Source organism: Odontesthes bonariensis, chromosome 20, assembly GCF_027942865.1.
Source record: "Odontesthes bonariensis isolate fOdoBon6 chromosome 20, fOdoBon6.hap1, whole genome shotgun sequence".
Lineage (NCBI taxonomy): Eukaryota > Metazoa > Chordata > Actinopteri > Atheriniformes > Atherinopsidae > Odontesthes > Odontesthes bonariensis.
Genome location: NC_134525.1, coordinates 22,603,378 through 22,619,786, shown reverse-complemented (window position 1 = coordinate 22,619,786; position 16,409 = coordinate 22,603,378). Strand labels below are relative to the sequence as shown.

General features: G+C 41.4%; 1 protein-coding gene across 3 annotated transcripts in view; it reads left to right on the top strand.

Moving 5' to 3' along the window:
• The window catches only part of tnikb (TRAF2 and NCK interacting kinase b), an 84,442-nt gene that overhangs the window by 21,033 nt on the left and 47,000 nt on the right, over positions 1–16,409 (top strand). For 2 of the 3 annotated variants that reach the window (XM_075452804.1, XM_075452803.1), the window contains exons 3-14: positions 3,656–3,712; positions 3,835–3,960; positions 4,168–4,278; positions 6,055–6,145; positions 6,262–6,392; positions 10,642–10,696; positions 11,786–11,864; positions 12,169–12,344; positions 12,441–12,507; positions 12,623–12,821; positions 13,654–13,770; positions 14,999–15,085. In XM_075452804.1, coding sequence (XP_075308919.1) covers positions 3,656–3,712; positions 3,835–3,960; positions 4,168–4,278; positions 6,055–6,145; positions 6,262–6,392; positions 10,642–10,696; positions 11,786–11,864; positions 12,169–12,344; positions 12,441–12,507; positions 12,623–12,821; positions 13,654–13,770; positions 14,999–15,085 — 1,296 coding nt within the window. The remainder of the gene's footprint in view (positions 1–3,655; positions 3,713–3,834; positions 3,961–4,167; positions 4,279–6,054; positions 6,146–6,261; positions 6,393–10,641; positions 10,697–11,785; positions 11,865–12,168; positions 12,345–12,440; positions 12,508–12,622; positions 12,822–13,653; positions 13,771–14,998; positions 15,086–16,409) is intronic. The other variant, XM_075452805.1, reaches the window with a different exon arrangement.

Below are 16,409 nucleotides of genomic sequence, written 5' to 3'. Positions count from 1 at the left end.
CCTGCTTACCTATAAATTGACTCTGCTCGTCTGCAGCTCGACATCAGTGTGAACACAGTACCTAAGATTAGATGTTCATTTTCAATGAGAATAATGCGATGGGGTCAGAAAAAATGGACTCAGTTCACTTTTACTTTACAGAAATACACATTTACTGGGCGCCAGATAGCTCAACTGGTTAAGCTGGTGCCCCATGTGCAGATGCAATAGCTCCTTGATGTAGTTCGAGTCTCGACCCGGGTCCCTTTCCTCTTGCTCTACCCACTCTACTTTCGAATACAGGCCCATGGCCATTGTGTGGGGCTGATCAAATGCAGTAAACTAACACGATTATCTCAGAGAGTTGTGATTATCATAAACACAATCTGTAGGATACAGAGTAAGACCATCCCTTCATGTTGTCATGGTAAAACCTCTGTCCTCTGGGAGGACTGGTGAATTGTGACACTGACAGGGCTGGTTATAAAACTGCTACAACCAAAATTTAAAAGCTTTAATCGGCTTTTTTTTAAGCTGTTTTACCTCCATCAATTTTCTTTACCCAATAATCCAATTCAGAGTTTCATTGGGTGCTGGAGCCTATCTCCGCTGCCATTAGGCGAGAGGCAGGGTTGGCTGGTGAACCTGAGCGCCATTAAAACACCGTCTTTGGTATAAAAATAGTAATAGTGTCAGGAGGCAGGTCACCACAACAGCCTGAAAAATGTTGTTTTTCTGAATATGCCTCACCATGATGTTATCCTAACCCTAACCAAGTACATTTAATGTGTAAAAAAGTAGTAATAGGACAGATGAATATAAAAAAGGAAGTGGAGAAACAGCAGCCTCAAAGTGACGGTGACAAGAACTCGAGTCATTTGCTAGCCATGCAGCTACTATCCGCCTCCCCGCCTCCCTCCTCCTATTGAGTGCCGTGTAGCTCATTAATAAATGTGCACTGTAGAGTAATGTTTGCAGTGTTTTCTGTCTTGCGGATGCAGAAAGAAAGCAGGCAAGATTGGGCTGTAAAATTGTTCACTCCTCCTCAATAAATGATGGTAAAGGGGCACCGAGTGCATTCAGGGGGGAAGTTACATGTCAGGTAATGTGGAAGAATAAATTCAGTTTACGGGGGAGCCAACACAGAGGGAAACACGTTAGTCTATACATACATGTTGTTATTGCTCCTCTGATACAAAGCCAGAATGCTATTTTAAAGAATAATCTGCACTCTGCTGCCTCTTTTAGTCAGTATGAAGTCTATATATTTTGTGTTATATCGTGATATTTGTTTGAAAAGGGTTGTTAATGCTGCTCTCTCTTCTGCTTTTAGGCCCACAGCGGAGTCATACCACCAAATATAAGCTACTTTATAACTGCAGATAGATAGAATAACCTCTCAGTGGTCCTGACTGAATTGGATTGTTGTTCAGTTAATAGTTCAGTTCTTTTAGACTGATGAAGCGCATCAAATTGGACATTTTTATCATAACCAGTCTTTCCAAACCGTATATATTTTGACCTTTTTATTTTCAGTTGGCTCTGGCTCTGAGTCTGATGCTCGACCAGGGTTACTGTTTGCTGTTTTTAATGGGGACAGGGAAGCCCACCACTGTTCAGGGCTTGGCTCAGATTTGTCAAATGGGTAGCATGGCTTTTTTCAATAAAAACTAAAAACTTATCATACTGTGTCACAGTTTCAGTATCAAACACATCACTCATCGGCCTGGACCTCTGAAGATGTAATGACACCCATAAAATTAAAGTTATGTCACCTTTTCCAGCAATAATGGCAAACAAAAAGCTTGTGATAACTGGATATCAGAAGCTGACATCTGCCAGGTGACATCTTTCAGCTTGACTGATTTGTTTAAGCTGCAGCACAGGAGCTCTGCAGGGCATTTTCTAACTATCTCATCAAAACAGCCACAGTGCTAACAATGCTCTAAGCACTAATCCAACAGGAGACCTCGCATGAGCAACTTCACACGCTTTGACCATAATGACTTTTGTTTATCTCCATTTATCAGACTAGTCGAAGCTGAATTAGAGATGTCCCTAACTGTTGTTTAGTCAGAATGATGTTGTTACCAAATTCAGCATGATAGAGTCATATATGATGTTGATGTGCATAATTTAAATGTTAGATATTAATACTGAGCTTGTAAATGTTAAAAGAGCTTGCCATACAAAGATAGACAACTCTTTCAGTTAGTCTGTGGCCCATCTTTCAGTGATGTCATCACAGGGATAAATTTGTTTTCTGTCATGCGTCTTGTTCAAGTTGCAGCAAGAATTTCTGAGTCTTTAATCACCTACTTTGGCACATATGATACAAATAAAAACATTGTGGAGTCTGAACTTGAGCATTAGTGGATTTCTGTTGGGAGAACAATACACTTTAAGCCACATGTGGGGAGAGCCATGTTATCAGACTTGAAACAACCTGCATGGCTGGAGTCAGTGTCATTTATGATTGAATGGATTTAGCATGAAGATCATGTTTTCACTCCTTACACTTCCAATCCTGTCGGCAAAACTCTGTTTGGTTCAGCTGTTTTTCCAACTGGGAAAACTGGAGATGTGGGTGAGGGCTCGGAGCATCGGGAATTACAAAAGGCAGAGAATTATCTAGAGAAACCAAACGATGAGGGTGACCTGGATAGAAGAAGTACAAAGAAAACATGACAAAATCTTGAGTATAAAATTTAGAAAAATATAAAATCTTGTATTTAAAGTAGAGCATTATAAAGTGTAGTTATTTCTCTGTATCTGAGATGTGGTTGCTTGTTTTTAATTCTTGGAACAATTAGCTGCTTCCAGGTGTGACAAGGTTCATATGGAAAGATGCAGCATGCTGTTATCACTAATGAAGGCTGCAGACAGACTCATGTCTCAAGGGCATTTGTAGGATGTGAACTCAACAGCTCAGGACAGCATTACATAAGAAGGGATCACGTATCAACACAGTGTCTGAAATTCATATGTACACTTCTAACTTACTCTAGTGAAACATTATATACCTTATTGTATTTTAAATATATTCACGTTTTTAACAGTATGTTGCCAATATACTAACAAAAAAGAGTACTATCTAGAAATATATAAGAAGTATGCTAATGTCACTCGAAGTTAGAAGCAGCAGAATGTCTTTAACAATTTGTCAGACAGTCCATTGCATTGTGACGTCGGACATACTTCAGTCAATAATTCGATTCCCCTTCGAAAGTGAGAAACTAATCAGATAGTAATTTTCAGTATCCATTCGTATCTTAGTATAGATTTTCTTGTCAATCTTGTTGCTTTTACAGAGGCCTTTGGGGATGTTTTTCTCAGTACAAAGAAGATTTCAGGAACAGAATTACAAAAACTGAAAAGTCTACTTCTTTAAAAAAAAAAAAACAGGAACAATAGATGGAGAAAACCAGATATGTCAATAATTTAAAGGAAAATGTCCACTTTCCCTGCAGCCAGGGTGCCAAAACCCTTCTGAAATCTTTCTAAAACAATGAATTTATGAAAGGCGTGTGGTATTTCTCTGCATACTAAAGTTTGATTTGTTTCCAATCAGACTTCGTCTCTCCAAATCAGACTTCTGTCAACATGTCACACCAACATGATCTAAGACACAGATTAATAGATAAATCCACATTATCCTCTCTCTGTCTCTGTTCAGGGTCGCCATGTCAAAACAGGGCAGCTCGCTGCCATCAAGGTCATGGATGTCACAGGAGTAAGTGTCTCACACACACAAACACACACACACACACACACACACACAGCTTTTCATTTTGCATCACAGCAGTTACAAAAACTAATGTGCTGCATCTTCATCTCTCTGTTCGTGTGCTTCAGGATGAGGAGGAGGAGATTAAAGCTGAGATCAACATGCTGAAGAAGTACAGCCACCACAGGAACATCGCAACGTATTATGGAGCCTTCGTCAAGAAAAACCCTCCGGGGATGGACGACCAGTTATGGGTACGAGTGTGTTTGAGTATGCAGATCAAAAAAGCTAAACTGCAGATGTGTGTTTTGAAGACACGGATGATCCACGGAGACAAAAAGTGACAAATTAAATCAATAGATTGAGTTAGAGATGATGTCCATAAGGAGGTGTTTTATACCCGAAACAGTGGTTGTAACAACCTGATGATGTGTATGGTGGCATTGGTTGTGTGCCTGCAGCTGGTGATGGAGTTCTGTGGGGCTGGTTCAATAACAGATCTGATCAAAAACACCAAAGGCAACTCTCTGAAGGAAGAGTGGATCGCCTACGTCTGCAGAGAGATCCTGAGGGTAAGTGCTGAAACTGCAGGTTACCTTTAAAACAAAAAAGCAGACAAAAGGTAAGGAATGTTACTATTCTAAACTAAAGAGACCCCCAAAACCTTCCGTGAGGAACCACTTGTGATTCAGATTATTTTGTATTTCCTTTCTCACAGGCTTTGAATTCTTTATAGATTAGTTTTATGAATAAACGTTGTAATATTGCACTAGACAAAAGCAGACATTTTTCATGTGCATGCAGATTCAAAGAGAAGAAAACATTATACCAGACACTGTGCATATGGACATAAAAGCACTAACCTGCACATATGGGCTAATGGGTGTGTGTCTGTGTAATGGTACTCACAGAAAGAGCTAGCCTTACACTAATAAGAAAATAAAACTCGGTGGAACTAAAGTAGGCTAAAGGTGAGATGAGAAAGAACTAAATGTCAGTAAAATGTTGTAAAGTATGTTTTTATGCATAAGTAAGTCGCTTTTATTCAAAGCGACTTACAGGTAGACAGGTAGGGTAGGAGGGTCTTGCCTAAGGACCCCTACTGGAGGTAGCATCTTTCATGCAGAGGATTTGAACCCAGGTCACCCACATAAAAGGAGGCAATCTTACCACTACACCATCCAGTCCCATATAAATGAATGAGATTCACCTGAGGGTCTGGAGGTTCGTGAACTAAAAGCAAATCAGATCAATATTTTGGGCTTAGACCATTAAAAGGGTCATACAGCTTGCATGCAAAAAATGTTAGACCAAGAACAAAGAAGCCAATTCCTTTTTATACCGAGGTGAATGTGCAGAACAGCAGCTCTGTCTTCAGGTTGTGTTCAACACATGGTTTCCTTAGAGGTCACCCATACATTCTGGTATCTTGCTTACATATTAACATATAAATATTGAAGGTACCAGATATCTCAGCGTTAGACCGTCTCAGTGTGGTGTAAAGCATTATTCAGGCCTGGCTTCTCTAAACATGCTATCAAACTCAGATCTATCTATATGCCTCTAGTAATCTTTGCATACAGTACATAGAGAGAAACCCAACAGTTCCCTCTGAGAGAAAAACTCACTTAACAGGAATAAACCTCAAACAGAACCAGAAACACAAGGAGATCTGTCTGCCCTGGCTTGTTTGAGTAAGAGAATAACATAGAGAGAAAAAGATTGCAAGATAGAAAGTCAAGAGGAAATGATAAACCATGGACAAGTTGATCAGGTCAGTAACTACAGTTCAGAAACATGCAGATTTAGAGCTTGACCGGGTGAAGAAAAAGCCAAACTGTGGAACAGAGCAGTTAACATGTAAATACATGGAGAAAGGTTGAAGGTTTACACTGGTCAAAAAAGGTTGAAGGAAGGTGTCCACTGCAGCATGGGAGGTCTCCCAGCAGTCTACGCCTATAGCAGCATAACTACAAGGATAGCTCAGGAACACCTGAGCCATCCCTAACTATAAGCTTCATCAAAAATTAAGGTTTTAAGCCTAATCTTAAAGGTAAAGAGAACCCTAACTGGCAGCTGGTTCCACAGAGAGGTAACGGTAAAGTTAACATTTTATTTCTGATCATTAATACAGAGGATTATAATATTTTTTTACTTATTTTAATTGACTCTTTTGGCTTTGAAACTTGTTTTTGAAACTTGTTTTTAAAGTTTAAATAAAATCATAGGACCAGAATCTCACAAAGCAGTCGGACAGGTCTGCAGCGTATGTTCTGCTGATGAAAGAAGAAGGCTCGGCAGACACGTTTTCTCTCTAACAACCTTCATAAAATGTTCTCTGTCTCCAGGGTTTGACCCATCTCCACCAACACAAGGTCATCCACAGAGATATCAAGGGCCAGAACGTGCTGCTGACAGAGAATGCTGAGGTTAAACTGGGTGAGAAGGCATCAACACGCAATTACATTGCTTTAACTTGAGTTGTAAGGATTATTGGTTGAATTAAAAACCCCCTGAGACAAACAATACTATCCTGTGTGTGTGCGTCTGCGTAGTTGACTTCGGTGTGAGTGCTCAGCTGGACCGCACGGTGGGGCGGAGGAACACATTTATCGGGACGCCGTACTGGATGGCCCCCGAGGTCATCGCCTGTGATGAGAACCCCGACGCCACATACGACTTCAAGGTAGACCTGATTCATATTAACTTTCACAGTACAACTCTTATTAAATGTAGTATTAGCACTTTTTTCTCTACAATCTCATGAGCATGTTCGATCAAGGAATAGTTCCAGTGTCCAGCCAAAAGACACTTTTACATGTTGGCGGGGCTTGACATAGAACACCAATCTTCCATTCGGAAAATCACACTCTCGAGCCACAGCTGTCGATATTTGCTGTGAATAGACTGAAAACTGCTCTCATTTGGAAAGATTACCGGTATTATACTCATTCAGATTTACTTTGGTACTCGTTTAGGACCTGTTTTAGTCTAATTTTAGACTTTTTGGGTTTTTGATTTTGATTTTAGGCTGGAACTGAAAAATCTTGCAGAACAAGCCATCCTTGATGTCAAGTACTCTCAGTGTCTTCCGTTTCCATTTTAGATTGCTTGTAGGCCAAATGTGGAATGGTTCTGGACTTGATTTAGTTTTTTTTCAGTTCTCCTTTGGATTTTATCTGGACATGTCTTGGACTTGGCTTTAATCAGTTATTGGTTCTTCATTAAAGTTTTGGACTTTCCTTGGTTGGTTTTGGAAAGATTTTTGACCAGTTTTGGATCAGTTAGGGACAGGATTTCGAATTAGATTTGAATTGAATTGATTTGTCCATCCATCCATCCATCATCTTCCGCTTCTCCGGGGGTCGGGTCGCGGGGGCAGCAGCTTAAGCAGACAAACCCAGACGTCCCTGTCCCCGGCCACTTCCTCCAGCTCTTCTGGGGGGATCCCGCGGCGTTCCCGGGCCAGCCGAGAGACATAGTCTCTCCAACGTGTCCTGGGTCTTCCCCGGGGTCTCCTCCCAGTGGGACGGCCCGGAACACCTCACCAGGGAGGCGTCCAGGAGGCATCCAGGAGGCATCCTAACCAGATCCCCGAGCCATCTCATCTGACTCCTCTCAATGCAGAGGAGAAGCGGTTCTACTCCGAGCCCCTCCCGGATGACCAAGCTTCTAACCCTATCTCTAAGGGAGAGCCCGGACACCCTGCGGAGGAAACTCACTTCGGCCGCTTGTATTCGCGATCTCGTTCTTTCGGTCACTACCCACAGCTCGTGACCATAGGTGAGGGTAGGAACATAGATTGACCGGTAAATCGAGAGCTTCGCCTTCTGGCTCAGCTCCTTTTTCACCACGACGGGCCGGTGCAGAGCCCGCATTACTGCAGACGCTGCCTTCGTTTGCCACCTAGCTCACAATGCACCCAACCCTCTTGGCCCCTCCCACGGGTGGTGAGCCTGTCGGAAGGGGGACCCACGTCATATTTTCGGGCTGTGCCCGACCGCGCCCCATGGGCACAGACCCGGCCACCAGGCGCTCGCTGCCCCACCCCTGGGCCTGGCTCCAGGGGGAGGCCCTGGTGCATTCACGTAGCCACGGGTGGGCCTGTATGGGCCTGGGCCCGCCCACTTGACAGCCAGGCCCGCCCCATCCAATGAGAATGCAGAGTACTCGATAGTCACCTGTTGCCTCATTGTATTCCGTATTGCATTAGCACTGAGCGACAATTAATACATTTCTTAAAAAAAAAAAAAAAAAAAATCTGGTTCATCTTCTGTGACTTTTATTAATTCATTTTCAGAGTATCAATTTTGGGTGGCATAATGCTTACGCTACATCTTGAAACGCCAGTCAGATTGTAATTGCGTGACCCTCCCCTTCTAAAACGTCTCTCTTGCTGTAGCATGCTAGCCTAGCAAGCCAGACCCATACAGCAAAAAGCCGGAGCAAATTCAATTTGCAGTCGCTAGGGGTGTCTAGATTTCTAGGCTAGTAGCATGCATCAAAAAGATTCATCAAATGTAAGTGCTAATTACTTTATTTCTATTTGGCCTTCTTCTAAGCCATGGTTTCCATTTTTGGTCAATTTCATAATTTGGCCGCCGAGCCAACCTGTTTTCATGTTGAGGATGTGTTTTGGCTGCCGAGCCAACCTGTTGTCATGGTGCGGACATGTTTTGATTCTTTATTTTAAAGGACTTTACATGACTTAACTTAAGTGTTGCGTTGCTGATTGCATTGCCTATGGGGTGCTTGTATCTGAAACTTTGCGTCTGTGTAACTGTGCACACAGCGTCTGTGCAGTTGGCTGAAATGCGCGCCTGCCCTGGTGACCCGCGTCCGGGCAAAGGAACGTGTTTTCCAAGTATTTTGTACATTATAGGGGGTTTTATGAGCTGTTCTTTGTCTGGTCCCTCATCTAGGATCTGTTTGCCTTGGGTGACCCTACCAGGGGCTTAAAGCCCCGGGCAACATAGCTCCCAGACTCATTGGGGCACGCAAACCCCCCCACCACGGTAAGGTGACAGCTCATGGAGGAGACTGGGTGTTGTGCTTGTTCTAAATGGGTTCTGGAACATCTTGGAGAAGAAAGTCAAATTCAGGTTGTCTCATTGTCCTCTGTTTCTATTTTAGATTTTGGTTTTAGGTTTTGGATAGATTTGATAGTTTCCCATTTCTTATTTGTACATGGGTTTGGGACAGGTTTTTGACCAGTTTTGGATTGATTAGGGACTAGGTTTTAAACATTATAGACTGGGTGTTTGACTAATAAAACTAGTTTTACTACAACAGTGTTTGTGGCCTTAGGGTATGCCAGTATATTCATGCAATCCTGGAATGACTTGATGATATTAAAATCACTTTTTTAAACAGGCAGAGGACTCGGTGTTAGCTTGGTTTTTGTTTCCTCTGTGGATTTAGGCTGACTCATCACGTTCTTTCTCTGAAGCACCAGATTCAGCTGATAGTGTTGAAATCACGGCACTTTATGCACAGGTAGTGAACTACTTTTTACCATTTTTGAAAAGATTTCAAAAAGATTTCAGATCTGGACTAGCTTTAACTAGCTGATTTTTGAAAATTTGAGAACTTCCCTTGTGGATTCATGTTGTCTCAGCGTGTTTTCTCTTCATGTTATCCCAGACTGACTTCATGATGTTGAGTTCAGTAGTTTTTGTTTGAACTGGTTTTAGACTGATCTTACAGGCTGAAATAGTTAGGATGAGTTTAAGACTTTGCTTCATACTGCTTTTAAACAGGTTTTAGACATTGATTCTGTACTACTTGGCAGTGGTTTGTAGCTGGTTTTGGACAGATTTTAGATTTGTTTTAGACTAGCTGTTGGACTGGTTCTTGACTGGTTTGGAGCATTGCCACAGGTCGTCTGTGGACTCAATTTGTCTCAGGTTTCCCGTGTCTTTGCATGACTCTTTTTTTCTAGTTGGACTAGTTTTAAACCGAAATCCCAGACTGGCTCCTATTGAGCTAGTTTTGGATGAGGTCTGGACTAGTTTCAGGCCAGCTTAAGTCAGCCATAAGAGTGCACATTCCTCCTCATCGTTTGATGTTAGTATCACTGATGTAAATATTCCCTCTTGATTTTGTGCCATCCATTAGTCATGTGATGTGTTAGAGCCGGCTTTAACTTAGTCATAGTTTGAACTTTAAGCTTTTTGTTTAAATGATTTCAGTATCTGTTTGGGATTCTTGAACACAAACAAATACACTGGATCAAGACGAGAAAATAAGGAGATGATTGATACAGCGTATGATCAGAAAACAATCTGAGAAAAGATCTTTATGGGACATTGTCTTGGATATATTCAAAGACCTTGGTACAACACAGACCGGTTTATATTTTTCTTTTGTTGCCTGTGTTGAGCTCCCAAAGTTCAATATCTCATCAGTCAGAGTCAGGCTGCTTGTAGCTGTGAACAAAAAGCACAACCTGACCTTTGGAACAATCTCTAAATGATTAGATCTTTTTGGAAACATGTAATCGTTGCCACTCGACTGCACAAATGAGGAATGAGAAATGTCCGCTGAGAAACAGCGTCTGAAAACATTGTAGCAGCAGTCGTTGCTGTTTGAAGGATGCGCAGTAATGGGGACAGGACGGACCCCTGTGGCGAGCCGGTGGAGGATGAGCACCTACACCATTAACTCCGACCCTGCAGGGCTTTACGTGTCAAGAAAGCCTCAATTCATCTTATAGAATGAATAGTTTGTTGGATAAAGCTTAGCAGAGAAACACATACAACTAATATTGACAGGCAGAATTCTGCAGCAGCAGTGGCAGATTGGTAATTTTCTGTCTATTTTTATAACATCACAAGTACACTGACTGGGGGACCAGTCTCTGATCAGCACAGCTGACGTTTGGAGTCGGGTACACGTTGTGAGGATGTGAACATTGTGTGTTTTTCTCTCTGCAGAGTGATCTGTGGTCGCTCGGTATCACAGCTATAGAGATGGCAGAGGGAGCACCACGTAAGTGTGATGACACTGTTATCAGCTGACACCCAGCACAGTTTGCCTACATCCTAAACATCTTCCTCTTCTCTTCTCTTCTCTTCTCTTCTCTTCTCTTCTCTTCTCTTCTCTTCTCTTCTCTTCTCTTCTCTTCTCTTCTCTTCTCTTCTCTTCTCTTCTCTTCTCTTCTCTTCTCTTTCCTTTCCTTTCTTTGTTTTATTTTGTGTTTTGCTCGGTTTCTTCCTCTTCTTTTGTCTTCTCTTGCTTTATTTACTTTTTTGTCTTTCTTTTCTTTTCTAAACACTTGTCTTGTCTTCCTTTGTTTTGTTTTAATCTTCCTTTTCTTTCCTTCCCTTCCCTTCCCTTCCCTTGTCTTACCCCTTGTTTTTTTCTCTCTCATTTAAATTTTTATTTTCATTTTTCTTCCTTTGTCTTCTTTATCTTTCATTTCCTTGCACCCTTTTCTCTTCTCTTTGTCTTCTCTCTTTCACTGTTCCTCTACTTTTCATTTTATTTTCCTTTGCTTCTATTTCACGTCTTATTTCCTGTTCTCTTCTCTCTTATTCTATTATCTTGTTTTGTCATGCTTGTTTTCTTTATCTTTTTTCATTTTGTTACATTTCTTTTCTTTTTCTTGTCTTATTTCCTGTTCTGTTATTTCTCTACCCTTCTATTTCCATTAATTTTTTTTGTTTGTTTTCTTTGTTTATTGTCTTTCCTTTCCTCTTATTTTCTAATTCCTCATTCTCTGGTTGTATTTCCTTGTGTGTACTTTTCTTTTCTCTTCTTTTCTTCCCTCCTCTTTGTTACCATTGATCTTCTTTCCTTTGCTCTTCATTCTTCATTTCTTTACCTTACCCTCCTCTTTTCCTTCTGCGCTTTCCCCCTCTTCTGTTACTCTTTCTTTTCTTTTCCTTGTATCATTTCCTGTTGGGATTTTTTGCCTTTATCCCTTTCCTCAAATATTCTTTCCATACCTCTTGTCTTTTCTTATCTCCTGTCCTGTTCTTTTAATATTCTTCCTCTTGTCTGCTCATCCGGTTTTGTGACTTTTCTTTGGTTTAATCTTTTCCTTCCTTTTCCCTGTTCTCCCCTCCCCTCCTTCAGCTCTGTGTGACATGCATCCAATGAGAGCGCTCTTCCTCATCCCAAGAAATCCTGCCCCAAGACTCAAATCAAAGAAGTGGTGAGTCATTTGAACACAAAACCACACAAATCATCAAACATCTATGGAAGCCCGTTTCCGCCACTTAATAAAAATAAATTTAGAAATACTATCTCATAATTATGAGATACTAAGTCAAAATTCTAACAAATTAGTAACATATGAATACATCAATTAAGGCAGAAGTATTAGTTATTTTTTCATGTTTATTGAAATTATATATTTCTGCATGTATTCATTTATTTTTTTTACCTTGAAATGAGTCTTTCAGAACAATGCTTTCATGTTAATCCTCTGCTCTTCTGTTTAACTTGTGTGTTATTAGGTCAAAGAAGTTTCAGTCGTTCATAGACAGCTGCCTGGTGAAGAGTCACAGCCAGAGGCCGAGCACCGAGCAGCTCCTCAAACACCCGTTCATCAGAGATCTTCCCAACGAGCGGCAGGTCCGCATCCAGCTCAAGGACCACATCGACCGCACCAAGAAGAGGAGGGGGGAGAGGGGTGAGGTCACACCCCCACTGACTTCCTTCACAGCTGCTAACAGCTGTTTTAACACATGTAAATGCTGACCTGAAATCTGTGTTTGTTTCCTGTCAGATGAGACAGAATATGAGTACAGTGGGAGCGAGGAAGAGGATGAAGAAAGGGACATAGGAGAGCCCAGGTAGGAGTACCACTACAGCAAGAGGACAGAAATGGTCCAAACATTTAACTGAACGAAACCGAGCCCTACAGAGGTTTGATTTTTCCTGGCTCTCCTCTGATTGGCTGTCCTCCAGCTCCATCATCAACATTCCTGGCGAGTCCACTCTGAGACGGGATTTTCTGCGACTTCAGCTCGCAAATAAGGAACGCTCTGAGCTGATCCGACGTCAGCAGCTGGAGCAGCAGCAGAATGAAGAGCATAAACGCCAACTACTGGCCGAGAGGCAGAAACGCATCGAAGAGCAGAAAGAGCAGCGGCGGCGGCTGGAAGAGGTAACGTGAAGTCTTCCAAGTATAAAAATCTTTGTTCTTAAAACATGTTGCACACAAATATGAGTCAAAAACAGGATCAAATTAGAACATTTCTCAAGAAATTTTGAAGGCTGCCAATGCAGCTACTGCCCATCGAGATACTTACTTTGGGAAAACATTTACTTTTTATGTTCTTTTTAATCAAACATAAAGCAGATTATACAGGACCTATAGGGGCAGCCATGATGGAATATTCCACTGAGAAAGATTCCCACCCTTCTGGGAAGCAGAGGGAGGGGGGCACACTGCACATCGCTGTGTTGAGTAGACGGAGGCAGACTAGAAATAGAGCCTCAAACAGTCACTTGCTGTGTGAAAACTATACGTTTTTATCAGAAAAGATCTTGAACCATGAGTTGCAGAATATTTTCTGTACATGTTGATGTTTTTTTTTTATATACTGTGTATTATATAGTTTTTTTTATAGCAGGTTAAACAGACCTCTCTTTTTGTGTGTTTTCTCAGAGCAAAGGGATTAGTTATGCACCAAAGTTTTTTAGCAGAATAGTAATAAGTGCTTTGACACCTTTAATGAGTCTTTCTGTACTTGTGAAATGCGCCGACAGCACATGGGATAAATGAGGACGACTGCCTGTGCGATTTAGCCTGCAGTTATTTTAACCTGAGAAAGCATCTCAGCCTTGATTTAAAAAAGGCTCTTGTCCTCCATGCAAAACCCATCACACCTTTGTTGTTAGCACCTTTAGCTCATCTAGATGGCAGGGAAACACACCTGACATGCTGAAAAACACACAACTCAGGCTCTGCCGTGTGAAATGGTTCCCACCTGCAGCAACAGCGTCGTGAGCGAGATCTGAGGAAGCAGCAGGAGCGGGAGCAGAGGAGGAGGTACGAAGAGATGGAGCAGCTCCGCCGGGATGAGGAGAGGAGGCACGCAGAGCGAGAGCAGGTAGGAAAGCACCTGACTGACAGGTGTTGGAGTGACGTAACAACGCAGGTTTCAAAACCTGTTGTTAGCACCTTTAGCTTCCTTTTCAACTAAAACTAATGAACATCTTGGTCAAACCTACTTGGGTCCTTCCCTGGCCCAATGAGTAAGCTTTACAAACAATATAGTAAAATAAATATGGTTGCGTGTTGCTGACACCATGACAAAAATCTAATTTTTTCGTTGTTTCATGATCTTTTTCATGTTATCACGACATCTCCTCTGATTATCATAAGATTAGAAGTTCTTCTGTCTTTTTTTCATCATGACCACACATCACTAACTTAATATATCACAAATATTTCTTGTTATTTCAGCGACTGGCACCGTCAATCGGTGACGTCAAAGAAACACAATGATTAGATGTTTAAGAAACTAAAGAAACCCACAATCGGTGTGGCAATGACCCTCTTTTACAGTCTTATCATGGTAGTAGGAGAAAAAAATTCAACAAGATATGTTTGCTCCGGGAAATGACATGCAAGGCTTTTGATAAGTTTGATAAAATGACTCCTTGATATGACAAGGAATTTAACTTTTGTCTCAAAAACTTCAAAATGGATAAGAAACAATTCGCCCTCGAAAACATGTTCCTCATCTGTCAGAGAAAAACCTGATGTCATGATGTAAGAATGTTACACAAAAAACCTTTAAAGGTTTTTTTTTAGATTTTTCAAGACCCACAAGATGATTAAGAACAGATACATCTGAGTGAGCAAACTCAAAAAAACTAAGGCTTTCGAGATCAAATTTGTTTGTTCCCTGGCGAATCCTGTTGTTTTCATAATGCTGCTTTTTGTACAAACTAGATATGTCTCTTAGAATCTCTTATGAGGTAGCATCATCACACACTACAGTATCACTGATGAGGCAGGATGCCTTGAAAAGGCTTTCCGGCATTGAAATGCTTCCTGGACGCGCTCCCCTTTCACAGCTGATTTAACATCACCATCTTTGCATGTCTTTCTCTTCTACTTATTACACCCCTTCTCCTCTTTTCATTTTATTTCTCCTCTCCTGATTCTGACTAAAATACAATTCTCACACTTCCTACTTTTATCTGTCCTCCTCCTCTTTTCTTTTCTTCTCCGGTATTTCCTGCTCTGCTGATGTCACTGGTTGCCTGGGCTCCGATTTGCTTCTGTTCTGCCTGGTCGCTCTCTGATTGGCTGCGGCTGATGCTGGTTAGGAGTATATCCGTAGACAGCTGGAGGAGGAGCAGAGGCAGCTGGAGATCCTGCAGCAGCAGCTCCTGCAAGAGCAGGCTTTACTGCTGGTAACACAACACGTAAACACACACACATACAACCCTGATCCTGAAATTATACCCTAGAATAACAGCAGGCAAAAATAATCCTGTGTATTCCACTTCAGATATTTTTGTTCTTGAGCAACAATTTGTCGATTTGTTTCTTAATCCTGGTTAAAATTATCCTCAGTAACTCCTCATGTTATCATATTTAGTCTTAACTCATATAACGACGTCTGAGTTGTTCTTTTACTCTCAGTGAAGTGTCCTACATGAGCTTCTTCTGCAGAGAGTTAAATTAACTGACTGCCTTTGAAGCAGCTGCTTAGTGGAACAAACAGATAACAACTTATTGATTACTTTATGACTGATTAGTCTTTTTTGTGCACCCAAAGTAAAGTGGCTCACCAGACTGAGCAGATTTTTCAGGATGAGACTCTCCAACCTATGATACTCTAACTGCTGTCTACTGCACGTAAGACAACGACCACTCAGCACTTCATTCAACCCCTCTTTAAAGAAAATGAAATATCCCTTTAGTTTCTGAGGATGACCACAGCCAACACTCCAAACAGGACACTTAAGGGTGCCATCGTGCTAACCTGTAACTGAATCAAATCAAGCTTATCTCTGGCCTTGTGGAGTGTGCTCCACTCCTTTACCAAGTACTTTTAAATTTGGCTCTGCAGTATGGGCCAAATCATGCTGACAGACAAACAACACAGAAAAGAAACGTCCGCCTTGGTTATTGCCTGTAGCATAACGAATGATTCAGTAAGGAGTCATGAATGAGTCTTTTCTAGTTTGTGCACTCAGCAGCTTGATGTTAATCAAACTTCTGATGAGAGGGGTCCAGTGCACTTTTACCCCGTCTGTTTTACCGAGATAATCTGTCCGTGTTCTTTTTGACATCAAGGAGCTTTGAAAGACTTGAAATGCATATAAACATGTAAACATGTCAGACTGGCTGAAATTTCGCAAAGTAGAAGCTCACAGATGCTCCAAAGTTTCATCTTTTTGTAAAAATAGTAAATTGTATGTATTAATACGGCTAAACTGCCAATAAATCTGCTCTCATTGACATATTTTTCTTTGTCAGATGACAAAACGCGTCAGAAACTGGAACTGAAAATCAGCCCATTAAGACGAGGTGTCAACTCACTTAAATCATTTCCAGACTGTCGCTCTGCTCTAATAAAATCCTGATTTTATAACCACAGCCTCATCGGACAAAATCACCATTTAAGTAACTTAAAGACAACGTGCAGTGAATTCAGCTGTAATTGTACCATGATTGCCCACTGAGAAAGTTCACAGTCCACAGTGGCGTCAGACATAGTTCAGTCAAAAA